Source organism: Solanum pennellii, chromosome 1, assembly GCF_001406875.1.
Source record: "Solanum pennellii chromosome 1, SPENNV200".
NCBI lineage: Eukaryota > Viridiplantae > Streptophyta > Magnoliopsida > Solanales > Solanaceae > Solanum > Solanum pennellii.
Window position 1 is genome coordinate 98018192 of NC_028637.1, and position 24809 is coordinate 98043000.

Below are 24809 nucleotides of genomic sequence, written 5' to 3' on the forward strand. Positions count from 1 at the left end.
ATGTTTGCTGCTTCTTTTTTCCTTTTTTGTTGTATTTTGACAACCTTTGATTTTGATGTTTCGCCATAGTCTTTGTTTGAATCCTTCTGAAGATTCATAGGATCATGCAAAGACTTTTTCCTATTTTCTTTCCAATTTTCATCGTCGGAATCATATATCCTTCTATTAATTAACGGATCCATTACTATGATGTAATAGAACAATTAACAAAAACAAAAAAGAGAAGAATATACGAATTGATGATGGATGCTGGGTTCAAACGATTACAGATTAGGAAGAAATAGACGATGATGGATTAAGAATAAAAGAAGAAAAGAAAAAAATATGCTGGGTTAAGATGAATGAAGATGATTAAGGAAAAAAAAAGGACTGAAACTTTGTGGAGCAAGAAGAAAACGGTAGAAGTTAATGGAAGTTGTCCTGCTTCCTGAAATTTTTACTTTTTTAAATTTCAAAATTTTTGAATTTTGAAATTCAAAATTTCAAAATTTGGTCTTTTATTTAAAATTAATTAAATTTAATAATTCAAAATCAAAAAGCTGATTAAAAGGTTGAGTGTTTAAATGGATAACATTTAAAATTCAAAAACTGATTTAAGAGGTTGAGTGTTTTAATGGAGAAAAAATAGGCATTAAAATGGGTAAATGTGTATTATAGGAGACAGAATGTAATGTATCTAAAAACTTACCCTAAAATAAAAAAAAAGGGAATTATGTAATATTTAAAACAAGTAGGGAAAATTAGAGAATATAAAAATTATAGTTGTGTATTTAAGTTATTTTTCCTTGTTATTATTGTTGTTGTTTATATATTAAATATATATTCCTTTATTTAGGAGTACGTTTTTTAGGAGTTCAATAAAATTATATTTCTAATAGGGTGTGTTTTGTATGTTATCAAGTTTTTGATTGATTAATTTTTTTACAATTTTTTTTTTTTTATGTATATGAGCTCCTTGGAATCAAAATATCTGTTACGTTAGGTTATCATAATTATTTTCATTCAATTTTATGACTAATATAATTCAAAAGATTAATCATTCAATTTGAAGTTCAAAATCAATCAAATCAATTCAATATTTTACTCTATTTGGATTCGAAGTAATGTGACATCCAAAATTTTCAAATCATGCATATGCCTTTGACCAAGGTGGAGCTAATAAGGGCTGATGGGTTCCTGGAAAATTACATCGCTTATACATGATTAAAATTATATTTTATAAATATTTAATTAATAATAATGCTTTTGACTTTTTAGTGTGCATATTTTTTATATTTTAAACTTTTTTTTTGATGAAAATCATAATTTTGCTTGTGTCTTTACACCCCATTCCTTTGATTGTAAATTTTTATTTTTTTTGAACCCATATATGACATCACAATAATGTGTTTAAAAGCAAAAGAAGTATGATGATAGCATTGAAATTTTAGTTTGCCTAATTAATTTTAATAACTTTTGTTATATTTTCATGACAAATTCTTGCATATTTCATGGTTTGATATATCAACTTACAATTATTGAGCAAAAAAAATAAATAAAAGCAAAATGTTAAAGTGGTTTATATGTCGCATAAATATTTCATCAGACAACGTCCACAAAATCATAAACCAAAGGCTGTTGTAGCTTTGCAAGTTACAACATCAGTTCATTGGAACCCATACTTTCAACACGAAACATAAATTTATACGTAGAAATTTACTCAAAATGCAACAAATAATATTCATGAACCCATAATTTTAGTAACAGAACGAGTCCAATACTAAGAACCTTATAGATTGAACTCAACAAACAACAAAAACAACGTACCCAATTAATGTAGTCCCACAAAGTGGGATCTACGAGGGTCACTTGTATATATACATTACTCCTACCTTAGACGTAGAGAGGTTGTTTCTGATAGACGACTTTATAAATTGAACTCATAGAGTTTAAATCCTGGATCCGTCTTTAATAAAAACGAACTACTCAATGAATCATCTCTTTATAAAGTAGTTTGCTTTTGTTTGGAGTTGCCCCTTTGTGTTTGAGAGGAATCTTCCTACTTTCACATTCTTCATGAGTACTATTGGATGATGAAGGACTCCATCTTTTTGATGAACATGTTCTGTCTGTCGAAAATGAAGAAGATGTTGTTACTGTTCCAACAATTTTATCATCTTCATCATTGCTTTTCGTGTTGAAGTCTATACAAGTATCAGCATTTCCTTCCATTATATCACTCAAGATCTTAACCACCTGATTTAAGCAGATACGTATCAAAAATCAATAGGCTAAGAACGACAACAATAACAAAATTATGATGAAATTCAATGTCGCGGTTGTAACAGAAAATAAATGATGGATATATGCTAGTCATTTTAGTTCGATATTACAAGCAAAACTTACCCATTCCATGGTATTCCTCTTATCAGGATCCTTTTCGAGACATTTTGCTGCTAACTCAACCATCCAAAATAGCTGATGGAAATCATGGGAATCGACAATACTTTTATCAATTAGACGTGGATAATTCTTTTGCTCCAGAAGAGGCATTGCCTGCAGTTGAAAGGTAGTACAAGTTATCATTAGCAACTAACGTTTAATTTCATAACCAGTTGTTTCGTAGAACAAAATAAGCATATTGTGTTATATGGTGAAATGATGTTTTCAATTTTTACCCATTCAACAAGACTTTTATCTTCAAGACAGTTGTCTGTGTTCTTGAGTCCAGTGATAAGCTGCAGCAGCACAACTCCAAAAGCATAAACATCTGTTTTAGTCGAGAACTTCCCACTCGCTGCATATTCTGGTGCCATATATCCAAAAGTACCAACCACGTTGTTACCAGAAGAATGTTGTGATTCATCATACGCCGCTTTTGCCAGTCCAAAATCTCCTAACTAAGTCATCGATGTTGCATATAGTTAAACACCAGTACATTTCACCTTAATTTGCTTGAACCAAACTAAAAGAGGGCAGCTCGGTGGACAACATTGAACGTACCAGTGATTCATGATCATGTGTGATGAGGATATTGTTAGGTCTAATATCTCGGTGAATGATGTTGTGTTTATGAAGATATTCTAAGCCTCTGGCAGCACCCAAAGCTATTTTTAGCCTCTTCTCCCAATTGAGACACATTCTTATATCCCCTGCACAAGAATAACACAATTACGTACGAATGAGCATTCTAGTTTAATTTAGGCTGCATTCTGTTTTAACCCGTCCAAATATAGTCCAATCTGCCCATTCTAAAACTAATAGTCAAAAATATACTTACCTGATAAGAATTTGTCGAGAGAACCATAGCAAACATACTCATAGACAAGCAACTTTTGGCTACCTTCAGAGCAAGACCCTAACAACATGACTAAATTTGGATGCCTAGCCTTGCTTAGAACCTCAACTTCGGACTTGAATTCTTTATCGCCTTGAAGGCTCATATCGTTATGCTGCTTGACAGCAACTCTTAGTCCATTCTTTAAATACCCTTTATAAACAGAACCAAATCCGCCTTCTGATAGAAAATTTTCATTGGCAAATCCTTTTGTTGCTTCTTCAAGCTCCTTATAACTGAACTCCTTATGCAATCTCATTTTCGGTCTTCTGTTCCCACAAAAGGAACATTCGTGTATCACTCCATACAAATATTGATCATTGTCGTTGATATGTTCATGGGATGGTGAGTTTCCAGTTTTTGTTTTCAAATTATGGAAAGAGGAGCTTGAGCTTGGATCTACTAAGTCAGTTGAAGAAGATCTTTTTACTTTGTTCTCACAAAAATCTGAATAGAGCTTTCCTGGTATACTACTTGCCTGTTCTTTGCATGAGGTTCTCGTTCGAGAAACAGCTTTCGAGTCTACAATTCATCATAAAAAGTAAATGACAAAACATAGCACCATCAAACATATGTGAACCAAAAACTCCTATTTGATTAAAGGGAAAATCTACATTGCTTACTTAGCTGCGAAGAAGGACGTTCTTCTGATACATCATCCTCTCCTGGTATCATTTCATCATACGAAAATGTATTTCGAGTAAGGGAGACCTTAGTGTTCTCCATTAACTTTATTGGTCCTCTCACTTCTTCTATGGAGTTGTCACTTTTCAATTTTGATATTCCACATGATAGCTTCTCCATGAAGTACCTCTTCTCTTTCTTCATTTCCCTATATACATACATACACAAAGAACCAAGTTATAGCTTGTGTCAAGGATTCAACAATATAGGATCATTTTCACATCTTTCATATATTCTACCCACCCTTCGAGTAAGTTAAATGTTCGGTCTAGTGGTTAACAAAAACTCCATCAAATCCATTCGTTAATTATCATTTTTTTTTCTTTTATATGACCATGAGCTTCGACTAATTCCACAGACACCTGGTAACTTTATTCTCAGGGTTTAGAACAAATGGAAAGAATCGCCTAATGTTTTTGTTCGTTAGGAGACAAGCCAAGCAGGAATTAGATCAATAGGGCATTGTTCTCCTGACAACAATAGAAGTGCATACAGGAATTTCATTACCTATTCACATATAGTTGATGAACAAAAAGCAATTAAAATAGATAATGAAATTTAGTAACTAACCTATCTAGAATGATCCAAGTGGGTTCCAATCTTTTGATTGCTATAACAGCAACCACCTTTCTTGAATTTCCAGCTTGAACTTGTATGTGAAATTTGACCTGCAACACCAATGAAAATTCACAATTCCAAATATGAATTCCATTATTTAACATTCTAAATGCCCTCTTCTTTCTTTTCTTCTTAATAACTCGCAAATCATATAGGAGAGACAATTTACGCATTAGACAAGTCCGATGCGAGAGAACTTGATTGACTAACTTATTTATTAGTTTAGTCCATCAATATTATGTTGATTTCTAGTTTAAACTAATTTATGGAATCTTTTTATCAAATAATGTAAAGATTTTTTTGACGTGTGTTATATATAGTTATAATGAAGTAAATAATAATTTTATTAAATAGAAAAAACTATTAATTAAATTTTTTTAAAAATTGGAAATTGACTTGCATTTGATCTGAGTACTCTTTAGGCTCTTGAGCATCAACATGTGATCTGATATAGAGTCTTGGTTGTTATATCATTTCTGTTGTTAGCTAATATTTTTTAGAAATAAAAAACCATAAACAATATAATAACTAATTTAATATGCGTAATCATCTTATTTAAAAGCTTAAAATATTAAAATAAATACATATATTTTATTGACTTAATTACATTATATTCTCACTAAATTTATGTGACCAAAATGTGAAGTGGGAGTTTAGGGAATAACCTTGTTGACTTCACATTGTTTCAACAGAACTAACATCTCCAAACTCTTATTATACTCCTCCATCCTTTTAACTAGCTCTTCTTCCACTAGCTTTTGGTTAACTTTATTTCTTTGTCCCACTACAAAAATATAAACAAATTGAAGAAATAAATATTGACATATATATTAAAAAATAAATAAAGAACCCTTAAATTATTTTGGTATTTTTATAAAATGTACGCTCGAAAAGAAAAATTGAGAGCAACAATTAAGTTGTCTTTCAAGTCAAGTCACCTATAGGTCAAAACATGGGTCCAAGTTTGCAACTATGTGATCCGTTTCTAAACGTTGTATAAATGCATGATACTTTGTATACTGAACTATTTATAAATAAAATGCAAATATATAAGTATAATTTTGTATAGAAAACTTACAAAGTTTTACTATGCCCAAAAAAGCTGATGCAGTAGTTGAGTTATTAAATTGATGAACAACTCCAAGTAATATAAGTTCATCTCCGGCCTTTAGACTAAAATTACGAACAACTCCTCTAATAGCAGTCCAATTTACCTCTTTTGATGTATCATGAACCACCACCACCACTCTCTTGCTTCCCATTGTAAATTTAGCCTTCTTTTAATTATTTATTAACGGATATGTTTAAGTTAAGATTATACTCGTGAACGTAATAGAATAGAATTTTGCCCGTGAAATCGATCAGTCGAGATGAGAGTTAGATGTAAACATAATGGAAGAGGAAAGGGATGTATATATAGAAAGGTTACATGTTGTCAATTCCTATGCTAATTAAAGAAAACAATTATCTACCAGCTGATGTAATTATTGTGACCATTGATTACAAAGTATCTTATTTGTTGCAAAGTGAATTGTTTATTTTCAAGAAAAGATTCATCCATTATACATATGGCTTTTTTTACTGCATTTAGTTTTGCAATACAATATGTTCTAATGGAATCTTCATTTGTAGAATCTTAAGTTTTTTTTTTTTTTGTTTGTGATGACGTTAACAAAATATTTTCCTTCATTTAGTGTGAAATAATTTGTGGGGTGTAATGATTTGCATTATATTATACATCATAAGGAAGAGTGACGTATCTAATTTCCAGTATGGACCTCTTGAAGTTGACAGATTTAAACTATATCTAACGTAAGCAGATGCCTTTTGTTGTCGATTAATTGTTTGGAATTTGCACCAATTCGCTAGATTTAGACGAATCAAAATAGACTAAAATCAAAAAGAAAATGAGCAAAACATCAGCCCTTTAAAATGTTACACTAGTTTAAATAAGCCAACGACAAATCATAGCTCATATAATTAACCCTATTATTGCAGTTGAACTTTTACGTAGATGTTGCATAGTGTTTCCTCAAGTTATCGGCAAAAAACCCGCTGAGTTCACTGTTCATTCAGATCATCTATTTCAGACGAAAGCAACATATGATGTAGGCCGAGTCCACACACAAGGGTAGCTTCAAAGCAGTTACCAAGCGCGCCCAGAATTATCGAGGACCCTAATGCAGGATAAAAGAAACTCTATTCAAAGTGGGGAGGGGGGAATGAAAAGAAGAAACTGTTACTTAGGACAGAATCTTAATTTAGAGGCCAGCAATCAAAATAAATATAACGATAAATAACTTTAGATATCATCGGTATTTCCCATCAAATATTACTGTATTCAAGTATAGTAACTTCACAATGCCGTACTGAATAGTAGATATGTAAATGCTACTGCTTAATGACAAAAATGGTACTGAAAATGGACTGGGGGTGTGTTGTCACAATGCATTTCAAGAGTGAGCTTGTTGCGGCTGCCTGAACAATAGAAAGATAGAAATAGAAAAAAAAAAAAACTAGACTCAGCAGTTTCAAGCACCACTAACCTCACACTGCACTTTTCTTGTTCCTGAAATTCTCTCTGAGTAAAGCAAACTTTTTTTTACACTGGTTCATAGTCTTCCCAGGGACAGCAGTTGCCACTCGTTCCCACCGCTGGCTGGTTTCCTTGGGGAAGGTTTTCAGAGCTTGAACTAAGGCTTTTTCTTGAACAGCAGACCATACGTCTGAATCAGAACTCGAAGAAACTCCGTTTGCTGTAGGTGCATCCTCAGTGTTCTGGCTGTTTGTGTTTTGACTAGGGGTCTCCTGAGAATCAGCTACTTTGGCACTTCCNTTGAACTAAGGCTTTTTCTTGAACAGCAGACCATACGTCTGAATCAGAACTCGAAGAAACTCCATTTGCTGTAGGTGCATCCTCAGTGTTCTGGCTGTTTGTGTTTTGACTAGGGGTCTCCTGAGAATCAGCTACTTTGGCACTTCCACTTCCACTTTCAGGCTTGCTACTATTTTCTACTCCCTCTACTTCTGCCCTCGTGGAAAGAGGAGAAACAATAGTTGGTGCAGGCTTTCTTTTCTCAAGGAAGGAGTCAAAGGCTTTAGCAGAGTCGGGCTTCTGGAGCAGAACTGTTTTTGTAGCCTTCAGGATCTCTTCAACTGTCCTTGCGGTACCAATATAATCAGAAATAACTTCCCATCTTCGAGAAGTTCCTTTAGGATATTTCAGCATCCCCTTCCTCAAAAGATCAATTTCTTCTTTGCTCCAAGGTTTCTCCTTTTTCTCACTGCTCATCAGAGGAACTTGTTTTTTACTCTCCAGAGAACCATTTTGCTGCGACTTAATCTTTTCATCTTTATTCTCATATTTCAGGTTGTGTTCATGTCCAAGTGCCCCCCTAAGAAGTTCAGCAATAACAATCTCACCCTGTCCATCGGCTTTATCACATAAGTTCCTCAGTTGCTCAATGTCAAGTGACATGCATAGACCTTCTACATCATCATCATTTAGCCCAAGCAAACGCTGAGACAAAACAGGAGCAGCAAGGGTTCTTAAACGACTACGCTCTTTTCGCAATAATTTCTTTTCTTTCTCCTTCAACTTCTTCTGCTGCAAAGCAACTTCAGCTGCTCTTTTCTCTTCTTCCTCTTTCTTACGCTTTTCCTCTTCAACAATCCTAATTGCTTCTGCCTCCTGTAATTTCTTTGCAAGTAGTTTAGCGTCCTTCTTTCTCTGCTTCTCTGCTTTCTCCGCCTCTTTTCTTCCCAAGATTCTAGGATCTTTTCTATAGGCATTGTCAACAAGTGTACGCACCCTGGCGGTTTCTTCCTTTCTGGCTTTCTCTGAAAGTTTCGCATTCTGCCTTTCCATCCACCTCTTGTGATCACGAGATTCAGCTTGTTCAAGATCAAACTCATCAGCATGTGGGAACTCTCTCCAACTTTTGAAGCTGTACCAGAAATTATAAAAGCTATCCACTTCTTTAATTGGAGTATTCTCATCACCTAATGAAGGGATGGGTTGGGTGACGGACCAACGACCATTCCTTAAAAATGCAGGTCCAAAGACCTTAAAAAAATCTTGTGGAGCACATTCAGTTGGGATTTCATCATCAAATTCATCCGTGGAGTCATAAATCCTTCTCCTGACAGGGTCCATAAGAACCTCATATGCTTCCTGAATAGCTTTGAAGTGGTTTTCTATTTCCTCCTTCTTGGCTTGTTTTGCAGCTTCAGTTTCCTCAGCTAGAAGAAGTGAAGCCAGCTTGTCAGGATGATGCCTCAATGCAGCATCACGATAGCTCTTCCTTATCTGATCCTCAGAAGCAAGATACCTTAGATTGCTCAACCCTAATAATGCATAATGATCTTGTACCTTTTCGCCGGTAGAAGACTTCTTCTTCCCCTTAGAGCTGTATGACTCTGATGAATAGGCAAATGTCTGTTCCTTGTCGTTAGGAACATCTTCTTTGCCATCTTTGGGGTCTTCTTTCTCAACATGCCCAATCAGTCTAAGAGCAGCAGAGTGAAAAGCAAGCCCAGCAGGCTCATATTTGTGAGCTTTAATAGGATAGCAGTTAGAGGAAATATAGATTGGTTCACCATTTATAATCTCTTTCGAGTATGAAATAAGACGGATGCTACTCCCGGAAGCCATAGAGAAAACTTAGCCCTCAACTATAGAAGATGAATAAGAACGCATCCACCAACAGCTACACTTGGGGCAAGAGCCAATAAAAGCAGCCTTCTACACTCTCCAAGCCTGCAAGAATGAGGAAATTTTAATTACAGCACATCAAACAAAAGCCAAAGACGAGACAGAGTCCGGATAATATTGTTACACATCATCATAAAATCAATGCATATGTTACTGCATGAAACAGCTTGAATGTACCATGAGTCCTCTAGGCTATACCAGCTATTTTGGGATTCAGGCTTAGTAGGGTTGTTACAACATTAGATTCAGGAGTTCCTTCACTCTTCTGCTTAAGCTTGTATGTGTCATCAGTTGTGACGTTAACAAAGGGTTAACCCAACCTTTTAGCTCGTGGCTTCTGTATATACGTGTAAGTTATATACCAGTGTGGAAAGGTACTGAAAGAGTGGCTGTCTGTGTAAGCATAAGTCTAAGATTATAGAGCCTCTAGATATAAGAAACTGCTAATTTGTCTAATAGTATTGGAATGACGTGAATCAAAACAGAACAGAAGGCCACAAGATTAGTATAGGAAACCAAACAAGTTTGGGAGACAATAGCTGATTGATATATTACTCGCAAGAGTTGAAGCACAAAAATGCCCAAAGTGGAGTCAGATGAATACAACAGCTCCAGAGGGTAAAAGACTGGAACACAGAAATAGAGGGTGGCTATGATGCTTTTAATATGTAGATTCTAGATATTCATCACAGTTTGCAAGCAGCAAGAAAATAAAATGATAATATGAACAACACTTTCAATTGACAGGCAATCTGGGTAATCAAACACTTGTTTGAACAAATTCATGACTGTCAAAATCATATAAACAAAATAGGCTTAAAAAGCTGAGTTGAATAGGTTCAACTATTAGTAACTTAGTACCTAAGCCAAATTGTATTCCAAAAAAAATAGAACTCACAATTAACAACAAGGTAAATATGAAACCACCCATCTCTCTCCACGGGACAATGCAGTTGACAAAGCTATTGAATTCCACTGTGCAGCTATTTACCAATGGAAATTTTCAAACTGGAACAAACTTTATAGCATTTGTCAAGCTACTGTTAAGAGAATTTATCATAACAAAATCATAATACTTTACATGTACCTGTTTCATATCCTCAGATACATGCACAACCACTACGAACATTCAATACCAATGCAATCACTTATAATTATGGAAACATACACAATACCTCTGTGCATTCATTCTACTTACTAAACTCGTTTAGCTTTTCAATGATAAAATTAAACAATGTCTTAAAGAGGACATGTACCAAACCTAATTCTTGAAAATAAAGTTTATAAACTCAAGACTTCATGAGTGGTACTATCGGTAACCTTTCCTTCAAACTCATTGTGGAAAAAAAAGATTTCTTTTTCAAATATTGAGCAGCCAAAAACTAATTACTATGGGGAACCATACTCAGCAGCTTACATTCATCACACAATCATTTGTTAAAAAATCAAAAAACAAAAGCTACCTCAATATCATTCACATAAAATTTAGCAGCAAAAGGTTACTGTTTTCTATATCAGAAAACCAAAAATAAAATAAAATTTGTAAGACCACAGCAAATAGATACTGTGGCTGCCCCAATAAATTTTGTAACAAAGAAAACACAGAAAGTTTAAGAAAAGAAGCAAAAAAAGGAGAACCAAAAACCAGCATTACCCTGGTACAAAGAAACCGCTGAATTAATCCAGGTGAAGTTGTGTATTGAGTTAAACATACCACACCATACTTTGTACACCACCCTCATACATACACATTTATAACATTCATTATTTTTTCACAAGACAACAACCAATTAGGAGAAAAAACACAGCCGAATATGCACAAACAAGAACTACCATCAAACAGAAGCAAAATACGCATTATGGAAAAAGGTAAAACAAAAATACAAAACTAACGTCAAATAGATTCTACAAAATCTATATTGATCACAATGCATTACACCGTTTCTTCTTATCAACAGATAACAATTAGCCGAAAACTTAGAAAAAACGCAACAAAAAAAAACATAGAGGAACAGAAATTACCTTTTCCGATAATCTAATTGTGTTACTGATTATGGAGGATGATCTAAAAAAGGGGGTTAAAAGTTATGTGTTTACGAAAAGAGAGCGGCGGGACGACGGTTGAAGGAGAGGGAGGAGCTAGGGTTTTAGTCTGCGGAACTCAGCTGCCTCAAACAGCTAAAAGAGGAAGAAGCATGCGATGATTGTCGAGTTTTATACCTAATTGTACCAAATCGAATACTGTTAATGGGCCGGGCTACTCACTTACCTACACATCTCGAAGTGGGCCTGAAAATGGGCCTTGATGTCCAATAACATTTGCACTTGTATCATTTTATTGAAAAAATTTATTGAAATACACGTCTTCTTCTGTTATCTTTATTTTTAATATTTCCTTATATTTCTAAAAAACTCTAAAATCTCTTAAATATTTAATACATCCAGCTACACATTAATATATTTGAGGTACATATTATGTATTCGATTTATTTTATAATGTATATGAGCTAGTTTTTAATGTATTTGAACTACATATTATGTATCTGATTTATGTTATAATGTATTCGAGATACTCTTTAATATATCCGAGCTACATTAACATATACAATTTGTGTACCCTTTAAGGGATTGATGTAATTACAACTAAAGAGGGAAATGAGCACTTTAAAGATAAAAAATTAAATCTCAAACCACTTTAAAGATAAAAATTAAGATCGAGGGAAATGAGCAGTTTTATGTTTTTGTTAGGCTATGTTTTGTAAAATAGTCACTCGAACTTAGTAAATAACCAAATAGACACATGACTTTGCATGTTTGATTATAGTGATCAAACTTGAAAGTTGAAATGCTTTGTAAAATAGACACTCAAACTTAGTCAGCTACCGCGTCGATTTCTAGGTTATAAAATAAAAAAGTGAAAATTCAAAATGGACTTAACCTAATTTGATACAGTAATTGGTACATGGAGTGCTAGTTGGAGCAACGAACACACTTCCTACTTATTACTAGTGGAAAAGGAAAGGGTTAGAGACCATTACAAAGACTTAAGTCACAAAGACGGACACTAATATGTCAATAAATCACAAGGGGTGGCAGAGGGATTCAAGCCCTTTGTGTCAAGGCCTACAGGAAACTGTAATCAATAAATAACATATGTCAAATAGGCCATTTGTTTGTTATTTCATCTGCCTACTCTTCTTCATCATAATCTTCTTCCTCTTCTGCTACACTTGTATTCAGTTGTGACATATGAGCAGGGTCAATGACCATTCTGTCCATTTCGAGGGACCACTGAGGGCCTTCCTCTGCTTTCTCGTTCACAGGCCTTGGCGATGGATTGCAGGGTGCTATTTCCGGTGCAGCTGGTTTATCAGTATTATCATCTACATTGACCTTCAGATTAGGAGTTGTTACAACTGAGTTTTCTTTGTCACAAACAGTGGAATCCTGTGTAGGTGATTCTTTTGGTTCTGAGCAGTTCTCTGTCTGAGTTCCAGGATTTGGATTTTGTTGAACACTCTGCTGAGCAGAAGTGCAGGATTCAAGGTGCATATCAGGTCGTGAGAGCTCCTTATCAGCACGGCTTACCCGACCACGACCTCTTCCTCTACCCCTACCTCTTCCCCTACCACTACTGCCAACAGGAGACATCTCCTGCAGGAAATGAAGCCATTTATGTCATGACGTGATAAAAGAATATATGAAGTAATCACTGTGCATTGTAACTCTCATGAAAACAACAAATGATTGTCTTATCACATTATATAAAAACACCTGACATGTGATATACGATGTTGCTGTATCACATTACATCTTCCTCCAAATTTAACTATGCCATATGTATAAAACTAACTGAGAGAAACAATAACACCGTGCCTTAACGCCGAGGAAGTTAGGTCACCAATATGAATCCTTATTATCCATTTTACTCCATTTAGATCAACTTCATTATAATATTCCATAATTTTGGGTTATATTACACTAAGATATTTACATTTTCTATCGACAAATAAATCTCTAAACAGAGAACCAAAGATAACGAGTGCAACCTTAATTTAATTTGCATCACTCTCTTACTTGGAGAAAACTCAACTTCAGTGAGTGAAATAGTTAGTAAAACTTCTAACAAAAATCTCAAATCCTATAATGGAACTCATACGTGATGATCATTAGAACATCATATAACCGTTGATTTCCATCCCTCAAAGAATTTTGTGTAAATGGCTAACTTAGAATGGATTAAACTTCCATTGTATTGATGTCTTGCAGAACTACAATTGTTGTCTCCAACTTTCACATTGGGGAAGGAGAGCCAAGTAACTATTCCAGTTGAATGATGAAAGAGGGACGAGTAACTATTGTAGATTGAGTTATTTAGGGAAGTAAGGTATTTACTAATTGGTGCTAAAGAATTCCAGCAAAGTGTAAGGAATTAGAACTATGAATATGCTCTCACACCAAGATTGGTGTAGCAGTAATACACTTCTACCAAAAAGAGAAAAACATAGGTTTTACCAAATAGATGCAGCACCAAAATCAGAGAAGAGAGAAAGTAAGGGAAAAGAAAAAAAGAGGGGGAAAGAATGGAGACAAAGAAAGAAAGAAAGACACAGGAAAAAGAGGAGGAAGAGGAGCTGGTAGGAGAGAAGCACAAAAAACCTAGGTAAGCATAAAAGAAGGGACATCGAGAGATAGATCACCTCATATAGTGTTGTCCCTTAATTCTCATTTTCCTAAGCCTTTTGTGACAGAGTTACAGGATAGTTAGGAAGATGCAAGTATCAGGTGGATTAATCAAGGTTTGCACAAACTATCCCATCACACCACCATTATAAAAATAAAATGGCATCCATTATATGTTGTCCGAAATAAAGTAATCAAGGGTCCTGGAGTTCTGAACAAATTAGAACTCATGAAACCATTAAAGCTTTTTATGTCTAAACCAAAAAAGATATGACTACTTGATTCAAAAAAAAAAACTAAAAGGCAAATTCATTCAACAAAAAAAAGATACAAGACTACTTCATCCAAAAAAAAAAGATATAAGACTATTTGATAAAGATTAAAAGAATCAAAGGTATGGATAGTGCAATCTTTGCATGAGCTAAATCAGTTTATCCTGTGAAAACTTCATCTCTCGAAAATAAGATCATCAGCAATTACTTGTTTATACTAATACTACATCCAGAGCAACTTTTATTCTTTGAAGAACAAATGTTTTTTTATAAGCAATAACTAAATGCTTAATTACTGTTATAAATAAGTGTTTTCACTTTTCAGTCTGAGAAATTAAGAGGAATCTAAACTACAAGCGTCAATAAAGGGTATCTCACCGTCCTGCTCTTTTTGTATTCATCCTCACTGTCATGATGTTCTTCTATAGCAACTTTCCTGATAAAACAGTACATGATATTGCATAGTTTGGTGTCACTTAAAAGTGTAAGAGGAATAACCAACTGAATTGAAGAAAAACTACTAACTTTAGACAAACAAGGAATTGATCCTAACCTTCTTTTTGGCATTTCACCAGCAGCATCAGAGTGGCCATAATCAGGAACCTTGCTGACCACTTCCCGAAGAAAGTCAAACACGTTGTAGCTTTGTACACAGTGTTTTCTACAAACAATCAGTATGCATATAATAGGTTAAATGAACCAACAAGCCTGTCATTCCAAACATATATAAATATATATATATATATATTTAAGCTAGGCATAGAAAAGGTCATGCCACACCTCTCTATGGCCAACAATTGTATCATCTTTTTTCTCCTAATTTTGGCCTTTTTCCAATTTTTCCATTTTATGTGCTATTTAAAAAAATTTAAAAGTCACCGCCGATTCAAAGATAAATGTTGACCCTCCCTTTTACTCTCTTAAGCACACAATATTTTCTTCTTGTTCAAACTAAACTATTTCACAGAAAACTTTTCACACTATTTAAAAACAGATTGGATGTGAATTAGTGGATTATCAACGAAACTAGGCAATTACTGTTGTGAATTCATTCCCTTGCTAATTTCAGTAATTGTTTGTAGTGACAGGGGAGAGAAAATGATAGAAGTTGCACAAAAATGGTGAAGCAACAAAGCACTAGAAGTACAATATCTCTCCCTTCCCCTGTCATCAACCGGACATAGTCTCTTAATTAAGTGTAGATTCCTTCCCTGAAAGATCAAAATTTAAATGGAAAAATCAAGCACGGAATTTAGAGATGTTATGATTCAGTTTAGGTTTCTTTCTGCATACATATAAATTCCATTCTTTAGCATATGTATATTTTCAAAACGAAGTATTACTTTTCTTGAGTATACTTAAGATTGTGATTAGATATGTCTTAATATGTTTCAATAATTAGAACTAAAATTTACTTAATTTACTATATTTTGGCATGTTAGAGGTGCATTTTTAACTTTCATTTGTTTCTGTTTAGTTGTAATTTTCTATTATTAGAAAAATATAAATCAATAAATTCACTTGATTTCTTATGGATGTGAGAAGTGCAATTGAGTTCACTAATTGACTAGTAAGTGAGAAAGGCAGATCATCCTGCTGAACCTGCAGGGAAATACATGTTCTCGTAGTAGAACAAAGATGTTTCAGCACAGTGCAGAAGAAAAAGATGATACATTAGCTAACACACTTAAAGATGATACAGACAATAAGGGATCCCTTAAATGCACCGGAATCAAATTCTAGGCATAAAATTCTTTAGAGTACTATTCTAAATTTGTTAGAGAATTCTGGTCTATTAGTAATACTGAAGAATTCTTTCTAACTTCACTTTCTATAAAAAAATTCATTAAATGAACCATGCATTAAGGATAGCCTCATTTTTAGGAAGCCCGTTAAGCCTTCAATCACGTCACTATTGTTGAATCTTTTGAACCTAGGATTTCATTGTGACTCTGTTTCCCCTAATCCCTATTATTTGAGGTTATGATTTACAGATAATAAACAGTGTACCAACCCTTCCTTCTACAGCCTTTCGCTATACTAATTCAACTAACACTAGCAGCTAGTACTCTCTCCAACTACAGACTTATTATAAGATCACTTGATAACTGATTTTCATCATTAGTGTCTCGCAAGCATCAAGAAGATCAAGCACAACCCAAGCATAAGAGTGAAAATATCAATACACAATTATACATAGCAAAACTTTTGTAATCCTTACATGTTCACACTCACAAACAAGGATTTTTACATCATATTAGCTGCTTATGCAATTACGTGTGGTCCCCTGAGTATCAGCAAAAAGAAGAGAACTATTATGAAATAAGTTGAAATAGAGCAACTGAAAAGATAAAGGAACTCTTGATTTGAAGTACACTGCTGAAGTGGGAGACAACTACTAACATATGTCATACTATTAGAGATTGCATTTACCTCTTATAGGTTGCATAAGGGTTTCCAGACACAGTCTTAAGGTTTTGGGTTGGACTGCTTGATCAATGTGACAAAATCTGAGCATCCAACCAAAACATTAAGGTGATGGGTGGATAAAAAGAAAGTCTTCAATCCACATGAAAACCCTAGAACTGGTCACACATGCAAGAGAGTATTGGAGAATACACTTGGTCCTCACTGGTCATGTAAGGGTTGAAAAAGGAATTCATAATGTCCTAGGCCACTTCACCTATTGCTTAACGTTTTGGGTTGGTAGCTCAGGTTCTTTCAAACATAAGATACCGCACCATGCTAAGAGGAAGCCATGATACTCCAATAACGTTTAAAAGAAGTCATGATTTTTAGATCCATCTCAGTTGGCATGCAGTAGAAATTGGCACACTTGGAGAGAGCATGTTAGAAATGCAGAACAATTCAATTTGGCTCAACAAGTTTCCAATAATAGAAACAGATTTAAAGAAAGAGTAGCACTACAGGAACAGATAGTTACAAAGAAAAGAATCGAAAAGACTGAAGCGGTTTTACCAAAAGTGCCACACATGAGACAACTATGAAGACTAAGGTCCTCTTATCAATCAAATGTGCTAAAATAACAATGGCACTGAGATGAAGCACCCTGCAGAAATAAATTCATCAAATGTATTACATAAGAAAACCGTGCACAGAAGACCTACACATTATCACAAGGCAAGTGCATTTCCTGAAACAAGCCCAATAACTTAGCAGACAACCAAGTTAACATGTGAATATAGAAATCTAATGACATTCCTAGCAAAGCCATAAAGACTTTGTGTTTCATCTATGCATTATAATTACAAATACATTAGAACCCAAAGACCTAAGCCAGATAAGCACAAATTTGAAGCAATTACTCAACAGAGTCAAGTTGATTATCAGGACTAAGTTAGCAAACATAACAACAAATTATCCAGATCAGAATTCAGTGATGTGATGAACAGTAATGGATCTTTATTAGCTGCAGATCTGATATAGACATATGTATCGAGATTTCGAAATGTCACTCACAAGTGCAGTGAATTAACAGTCTTTGCTCCTCTTCTAAGAGTTATGTCATATGTTCGGTCACAAAGGTCTTGTAAAAATAACTCCAAGGCTTTTGCTGCAATATATGACAAGAGAGGAAGGGTTAGAAAAAGATAACCACCAAGTAAATTGACGCAAGACTAACATTATATGGGACTTACACACTAGAACAGGCACAGCCATTGCAATCTTACCGACATCCTCATCGGCTTGCATAATTTTCTTGATCCGGGCCTAAACATTTTTCATGAAGAAAATGAGATCTCTTCAGACATTCCACATCTGATAGAATCAAAAGCTAAAAAGCAAATAACATGGAAAACGTTCTTCGACATGTTTTCCATGTTAATCCTCTAAATTCATCCTTTTAATTCTTAAACCACAGGAAAAATACTCATTGAAACAGAAGCCCAACTTGAATCAGAAAGGAAATAACACAGATCCTAGAGGCACCAGCATATCTGTTCATTTAACACAAAGATATGAGACAGGGATCCCAGTATCCAACTTCTTGTCAAAAATCCATTTGGCCGCAGACAGACTGGCACAAGGATATTCCACCCTTCTCTTTCTTTATAAAAGTGATAAATCACCATCTTTTACTATAGTACTCAGACCAGAATACTATACTTAATGTATCTTCATAAAACTCCAGAAAAATAATAACACAAATAGTTAGCTGTGGCAGCCATACTGTCATCTAAGAAGAGTGATTAAGATGTCAGCACACTTAATATGATTGAATTGAGGACAATTCTAACACAGGCATCATTATGAGGCGTTGCACATTGCACTAGTTTTTCTTTTCTTTGCTTAGCAATAGGCGCATCCCTATAATTACTTTTTTTAGATGAGGCCTCAATGTCTACACTAGACATTTTTGAGACAAGTTAGAATGAGTTGTCTTTTAGTGCTTGGCCTGGACTAGTGAGGGTTAATTGGTATACAGTTTTAAAGAAAATATACAACTTCAAATAGTCAGATCCAAACAGAAAACGTTGTATATGCTTTTGACCACCAAAGCAGCAAAAAGAATTTATATAGGCTGAAAAAGTTCCAAATGCTCTCAAAGATATTACACTGCAAAACAGCAAGAATTTGCAATAAAGTAGAACTTGCCTATTTGTCTTTATGTATCCAACAAAGATCCACGGTGACTAGTACAGGCGGCATACCACATCATGGTACTGCCTCACTTGCGTCATTTCATGGACACAACAAATAAGTACAAAATCCAGTAAGAACTAACAGCAACTTATTTTTCTTTATTAGATCAACAAATGAAACCAATAACTTTAACCCACAACACCAAATCCTTATATCCGGAAAGAACTAGTAGCAAAATATTTTTCTTGATTTGAAGAATAAATGAAACCAATAACTTTAACCCACAACACAAAATCTTAGCTACAGTTTGCTCTTTGTCTACACTAAACTTAGCCAAGGCTGAATCCTACTTCAAACAAAAAAAAATCTCATGTCCACTGCTAAAAAGACTCAAACTTCCAACTTGAATTTACAATATAATAATTCTATCGACCTAGCATAAACAGCAAACCTTTTAGTTAGAGATAGGAATCTATAAACATAGAATTCACTCCATCTTTCTTCAATTTCTGTTTATAACACGAGCCACAGTACAAGTAAAGTCAAAATTCAAGTTATCCATTTCCGAATAAACTATAAAGCAACAAAACAAAAAGGTAAACAACAACCCCATGAAAAAAGAAACCCGACCCACTAAGCACCATAGCTCAAATTCTCCCAAAATTACAAAAACACTCAAGAACTGAAAAAAAAAAGAACAATTTTTTTCAAGAAGTACAACATACCCAGAACAATATAAACCAAATTCTCTCAAACCCAGATCAGAAAACACCAGATTCATCGAAACTAACACAACCCATAAGCAGATCACGGAGAACTTATACAACAAAGTAAATGAAACAAAAATAGTCTTTTGGAGAGGAAAAAGAGAGTGTAAAGTAGAGCTCACCGCAGGAAAGCGAGTATCAAGTTTCTTCCTCATGATAAATCAGATTCTGTCCATTCAAAAATAGAGAGAATCTAAGGATATAAAATAGTAAATTATAGAATCTAGTGAACAAATTTCTTTCTGAAATTAGAAGAATCAGAAGAAGACAATCATTGTTCGAAGTGAGATAGAGAGAGAGGAGAAGATTTGGGGAAAATGCAAAACGAAGGTATTTTTTTAGACTTGACAGATTTAGTCCTTTTACCAAACAACATTTCGATTTGGGACCCAATGTTTTGCTTTTACCATAAATTAGGGTCACTAATTATTAGCAAACATAATCTAGGGGGGTCATTTGGGTTTTAAACTAATTATACACATTATTATACCCCCTCCATTTCACAAAGAATCATCTCTAACTTGGCACGAAGTTTAAGATATTTGTGATCCTAAATTAAAGTTATGTCATACGTAAAAAAATTGTCCTTTAATCTAGTGGTCTTAAACATGTCACGTGGAAAGCTGAAATCAAAATGTTACCCAAAAAAATGTCATTTTTTTTTAAACAGACTGAAAAGGAAAGGAGATAATTTTTTTGAAACGAATGGAATAATACATTAGGTAAATTGTTTTGTTTAGTGACAAGTTATATTTGATTNTAGCAAACATAATCTAGGGGGGTCATTTGGGTTTTAAACTAATTATACACATTATTATACCCCTCCATTTCACAAAGAATCATCTCTAACTTGGCACGAAGTTTAAGATATTTGTGATCCTAAATTAAAGTTATGTCATACGTAAAAAAATTGTCCTTTAATCTAGTGGTCTTAAACATGTCACGTGAAAAGCTGAAATCAAAATGTTACCCAAAAAAAATGTCATTCTTTTTTAAACAGACTGAAAAGGAAAGGAGATAATTTTTTTGAAACGAATGGAATAATACATTAGGTAAATTGTTTTGTTTAGTGACAAGTTATATTGGACTAGTAAATTAGTCCATAATGGGTCTCAAGATCAAGCTCTGAATAAGGAAAAAATTATATTGGGAGCGCCACCTCCGAATAAACGCGACAAAGTACGATTTGGATTTAGTTAGAGCTTCAATATAAACTTCAAACACAGAGTAAACAAAAAAAATTACTATATAATGATTGTTTTACGGTGGAGTGTTTAATAATGAAAGAATTTTATATGGTGATTAATAATGGAAGGATCATATTTTATTGTACTAGAGTTATTAAACACTTCATTTTACATTTTACAGAAGTATTATGATTTTCTTTATCAACAAATGGTCACTATTCTTTGCATAATTATCATATCATTTGAAGTGAAATTTTGAAAAAGTTGAGTGCATCTTTCCAAATAAGAATTAATCAATTTATGGGTATAACATAAAGTTATAAAGATCGTACGCATGTGAATTAATTCCTTATATCGAAATAGACACAAGGAAAAAATAATAAATTGGACCAACCTACAAAAACGAAATGCTCCCTTCATAACCAATCGTTCATAATATCAATGACTTTTTTATTACAAAAAATCATTTCGATATTTTTGTTATATCAAGAATTATTGACTGTATTCTATTTATTTACGAAAAATAATTTAATGACTCTTGATAATATAAAATAAAAATTGAGCAATCACATGTAAAATTGCCCATGAAGAATTATTGTACTTTTCTCTTTAGATAGACAAATTTTAGGGTTTCTTTCGCTGATAATCACTAACGTACTTTATATATTATATGAACGTATATTATATAATTTTAAAAGACCTAATATTAATAAAGTCGGGAAATTAATATTTATAACAATAAAGTCACTAAACCATGTGTTGGTCCCTGGAAAACAAAATTTGTGACTTCTGATAAAATTTATGACACAGGAGTTAGATTTCCTTGTTGGCCTATTTAGGAGCCCTTACAACAAAGCTAAGTATCGAGTTTTTAAATATGTAAACTTTACTTTTCATTGATGTAAAATATTAAAACTAGTCGATGAATGAATTTACACATCCTACACCAAACATAAGAAAAAATGACATTCAAGAGAGACACATCAAGTTTATTGTGTTTCAACAAGGAATGGTTTGAATGTCAGCAACACACCAATTGCCTCAATCACATTCAGCACAAAGAACACTACTTGATCACCTGCATTCGAGTTGAACAACAAACATATATAAATATGATCGGAGAGAGGATAGGCGGATGCAATTGTATATGTGCTACGTGTTCAACTGAACTCAGTTATTTAGTCGTTACCTGGAAGAATGGAAGCGTCAAGCCTTTTTTGTGCCCAAGAAAAGCTAGACGAATCAAGAAAACGCGACAGTTTTAGGTGGAAGAAAAGAGATTCGCGTTCCTAGTTCTAAAGAAAAACAAAGTAAATGAACTCACAGTACTCCTGCCCCTGCTGGACCTATAGCTTTAAAAATTGACATTGCTGTCATGGCAATTCCATTAGCAGCTCCACGTTGTCGCTGGTCCTGTGTTTATGAAATCAGTCCAAAAACAAGTGAAACATATGGTATGTATGATATAATGCTTCTGTAATCGACAATTACAAGATATAAGTAGCTTTTAAAGGAGAGAGCAAAGAAGAATTTACCACTGCTTTGTTTTGCAATATGAACAAACCTGTTATGATAGATATCTGAAGACAATTTGAAGTCAAATGTTAGATTTTGAGATCATAAATTTCAATATTACTATGCAGAATATAGTTCGCGTATAGTAATTTTTCTTCCTTGTGAATGGTAAAGATACTAAGTTGGTAAGAAAAATTACAGACACCAGAAAAAACACTAACAGATAAAGCATTCTTGATCACAGATGCAATATTTATTGTGACAGAGAGCGCGATCCCAGATAGCAAGGCGATGTAAGGGTAACTTGTCAGCACAGCAATGGACAAAACCTGATCAGGGAATTTTAAGTTACTTCAAGATTTTCAGTGAGTTAAACGTATTTTACAAGTTCAAGTGCTTACTCCTGCAACTCGAGTAATGACGATAGGGCCAAAACACTTCTCAACCAATGGATATAGAGATAGTTGAAAGACTAGAAGGCCAAATCCTGAAACATGCACCATCATGATTTTCATCATGCAACATCTTATCGGTCACTATATGAAATGAAATGTATAAGCTGTAGTTCTGTCTGTGTCAACGAGACAGGAGACAACGCAGATGCTTTAAAAATATGAAAATTAATTCTTGATCACTATGTGAGTACAAGCAAGGTTCATTTATCTACAAAAGAATGTAAGTTACTAGAAAATTCGTATGTACCTGAGATCGATAGTACTTCACCAACATCAACAGTTGAATAACCTAAGCCTCCAAACTTTCTGGGGCTCACAGTCCATAATGAGAAGATCTGCGGAAGCAAATAATGGATTAGTTATGCGATGTCTCTGGTGCCACAAGAATGAAAGAACAAGCATGATCTACGTTTGGTATACCTCTGTATAAGCCATATCATGAAGAGAAAAGACACAGTATAAGATGATCGATGACATCAATGGCCAGTTGTTAAAGAGGTTTTCTTTTGGGGCTGATTCATTTCCGTCTTTTGTATCAGATGCAGCCTTCTCCAGAGCCTCATATGAACTTTGAGGCGGCATTCTTGAATCGTGATTGTGTAATGTTTCCTGCGAAATCCATGAGCTTTAAATACGAATACCATCCTATAACCACAAACACAAACAAAATTTGACAGAACTAATATTGATGTAATAGGGTACATTTACCGGGAGCCAAAATGAAGCAATACCCACAGCCAAGGAAAACAGTGATATACATAAGCAAGACAAGAAATAGGGAAATCTGCAGAGAAGTATCATATGTTGGAGTCAAATAGCAATTCAAGCAACATAAGAAAAGATACACAATTATGAAAAGAAAGAAGGCGCGCAGAAATACCTCCCAAATATAGAGTCCTTTGAGAATACAGCCGGATATTTCTCTGCAGGCTGAATTAAAAAGCGGACATTTAGAGCATACATGCTAATGAAATAGTAGAAAATTAAGGACATAGCTACGCAAAGGATAGTACCTGAGCAAGGAAGCCTCCTAAAGATGGACCAATAATCAATCCAATACCCCAAGCAGTACTAATCTGAAACAACTCAAACATAAAATCCTCTGTGTAAATGGTAATCATTCAGAAATACATTCCTTTCGTTTGTAGAAATCATTTGCATAACATATTACCGTTGACATTCCCAGTGCTTGATATTCTTCACGAAAGATTTCTGCAGCATATGCCTAATCATGGAAGGTATATAAGCTTATCTTAAAAGAATAGCTGAGGATACAGTACTGAATTATTCATCAGTCGAATACCTTTATTGGTCCAATCAAACCATTTAAAAAACCAAGAAGAAATCGCGTAGCAATTGCCATCCAAAAGTTGACACTAAGACCAAAGAGAGTGTTGAAAACAACCCTGAAGAAGCACAATTAAACTTGTTGACATTTAAGTGAATAAAATCTAAAACAGAACATTTGCAATAAGGATTAGTCTTACACTACAAAAGTGCCGAAAACTATAACTGGTTTTCGTCCATATCGATCAGCCACTGCTCCCCAAAAAACAGATGTCAAAGCTCTTCCAAGCATAAATGAAGAACCTTCAGTAAATTGATCATAAGCATTTATTCGAATTTCGACAGACATTTTATATAATCATATTATGGAATGAAATAAGCTTTACCTACATAACCTGCATATGTACTAATATCTTCCTCTCTTTTTGCAATGTGAAAGTCCTTTATCTGTACAACAATAACATACACTAAAATCCCACGAGCAGAGTCTTGGGAGAGTAAAATGTAATGTTGAGAAGTAGGAGAACAAATAAAGTAGTTTTGATGATTGATAAAGTGAAGGCATGGTGTCGTATGTATACAATTATGAGAGTTGCGACAAAGAAGAAAAAGTATTGAAGAAAAGAAGAAAAAGTGCAGAATTGTAAAGAAGGAAAAGAAGGAAACAAATATGGAAATAAATAAAGAAGGAAAGAAATAAAAAAAA

General features: G+C 34.1%; 4 protein-coding genes across 7 annotated transcripts in view; all 4 read right to left on the reverse strand.

Annotated features, from left to right (window-relative positions):
- Nucleotides 1–1661: 1661 nt before the first annotated feature.
- On the reverse strand, nucleotides 1662–4791 carry LOC107025325 (probable serine/threonine-protein kinase PBL6). The gene is made up of 7 exons (XM_027914109.1): nucleotides 4571–4791; nucleotides 3940–4148; nucleotides 3260–3838; nucleotides 2983–3131; nucleotides 2658–2879; nucleotides 2386–2535; nucleotides 1662–2235 (listed from the first exon to the last, which is right to left on the reverse strand). The coding sequence occupies exons 1-7, from the start codon at nucleotides 4789–4791 to the stop codon at nucleotides 1966–1968; spliced, it is 1800 nt and encodes a 599-aa protein (XP_027769910.1). The 3' UTR covers nucleotides 1662–1965.
- Nucleotides 4792–6504: 1713 nt separating this feature from the next.
- Nucleotides 6505–11527, reverse strand: LOC107003381 (dnaJ homolog subfamily C member 2). Of its 3 annotated transcripts, XM_015201711.2 has the most exons (4): nucleotides 11355–11527; nucleotides 7575–9377; nucleotides 7165–7426; nucleotides 6505–6795 (listed from the first exon to the last, which is right to left on the reverse strand). In XM_015201711.2, exons 2-3 carry the CDS (start codon nucleotides 9270–9272, stop codon nucleotides 7166–7168), a joined length of 1959 nt encoding a protein of 652 aa, XP_015057197.1. In that variant the 5' UTR covers nucleotides 9273–9377; nucleotides 11355–11527; the 3' UTR covers nucleotides 6505–6795; nucleotide 7165. The 3 variants fall into 3 exon arrangements, with proteins under 3 accessions (XP_015057197.1, XP_027772535.1, XP_015057191.1); XM_027916734.1 differs by lacking the exon at nucleotides 6505–6795 and having other exon boundaries at nucleotides 6894–7449; nucleotides 7604–9377; XM_015201705.2 differs by lacking the exon at nucleotides 6505–6795 and having other exon boundaries at nucleotides 6894–7426; nucleotides 11355–11526.
- A 679-nt stretch (nucleotides 11528–12206) lies between these two features.
- LOC107007939 (dr1-associated corepressor-like) lies at nucleotides 12207–20001 on the reverse strand. Its single transcript, XM_015206800.2, has 6 exons — nucleotides 19782–20001; nucleotides 17947–18019; nucleotides 17768–17861; nucleotides 14841–14948; nucleotides 14666–14723; nucleotides 12207–12986 (listed from the first exon to the last, which is right to left on the reverse strand). Exons 1-6 carry the CDS (start codon nucleotides 19812–19814, stop codon nucleotides 12522–12524), a joined length of 831 nt encoding a protein of 276 aa, XP_015062286.1. The 5' UTR covers nucleotides 19815–20001; the 3' UTR covers nucleotides 12207–12521.
- Nucleotides 20002–21599: 1598 nt separating this feature from the next.
- LOC107010649 (protein ZINC INDUCED FACILITATOR-LIKE 1-like) overlaps nucleotides 21600–24809 on the reverse strand; it is a 29240-nt gene continuing 26030 nt past the window's right edge. Inside the window, exons 3-17 of one of the 2 annotated variants that reach the window (XM_027916740.1) lie at nucleotides 24490–24550; nucleotides 24304–24355; nucleotides 24120–24222; nucleotides 23988–24041; nucleotides 23830–23892; nucleotides 23697–23746; nucleotides 23525–23600; nucleotides 23237–23425; nucleotides 23064–23151; nucleotides 22763–22848; nucleotides 22583–22690; nucleotides 22382–22426; nucleotides 22171–22259; nucleotides 22036–22079; nucleotides 21600–21924 (exon numbers count right to left, since the gene is read on the reverse strand). In XM_027916740.1, coding sequence (XP_027772541.1) covers nucleotides 21836–21924; nucleotides 22036–22079; nucleotides 22171–22259; nucleotides 22382–22426; nucleotides 22583–22690; nucleotides 22763–22848; nucleotides 23064–23151; nucleotides 23237–23425; nucleotides 23525–23600; nucleotides 23697–23746; nucleotides 23830–23892; nucleotides 23988–24041; nucleotides 24120–24222; nucleotides 24304–24355; nucleotides 24490–24550 — 1197 coding nt within the window. In that variant the 3' untranslated portion in view covers nucleotides 21600–21835. Of the gene's footprint in view, nucleotides 21925–22035; nucleotides 22080–22170; nucleotides 22260–22381; nucleotides 22427–22582; nucleotides 22691–22762; nucleotides 22849–23063; nucleotides 23152–23236; nucleotides 23426–23524; nucleotides 23601–23696; nucleotides 23747–23829; nucleotides 23893–23987; nucleotides 24042–24119; nucleotides 24223–24303; nucleotides 24407–24489; nucleotides 24551–24809 lie in introns of both variants that reach the window. The other variant, XM_027916736.1, reaches the window with a different exon arrangement.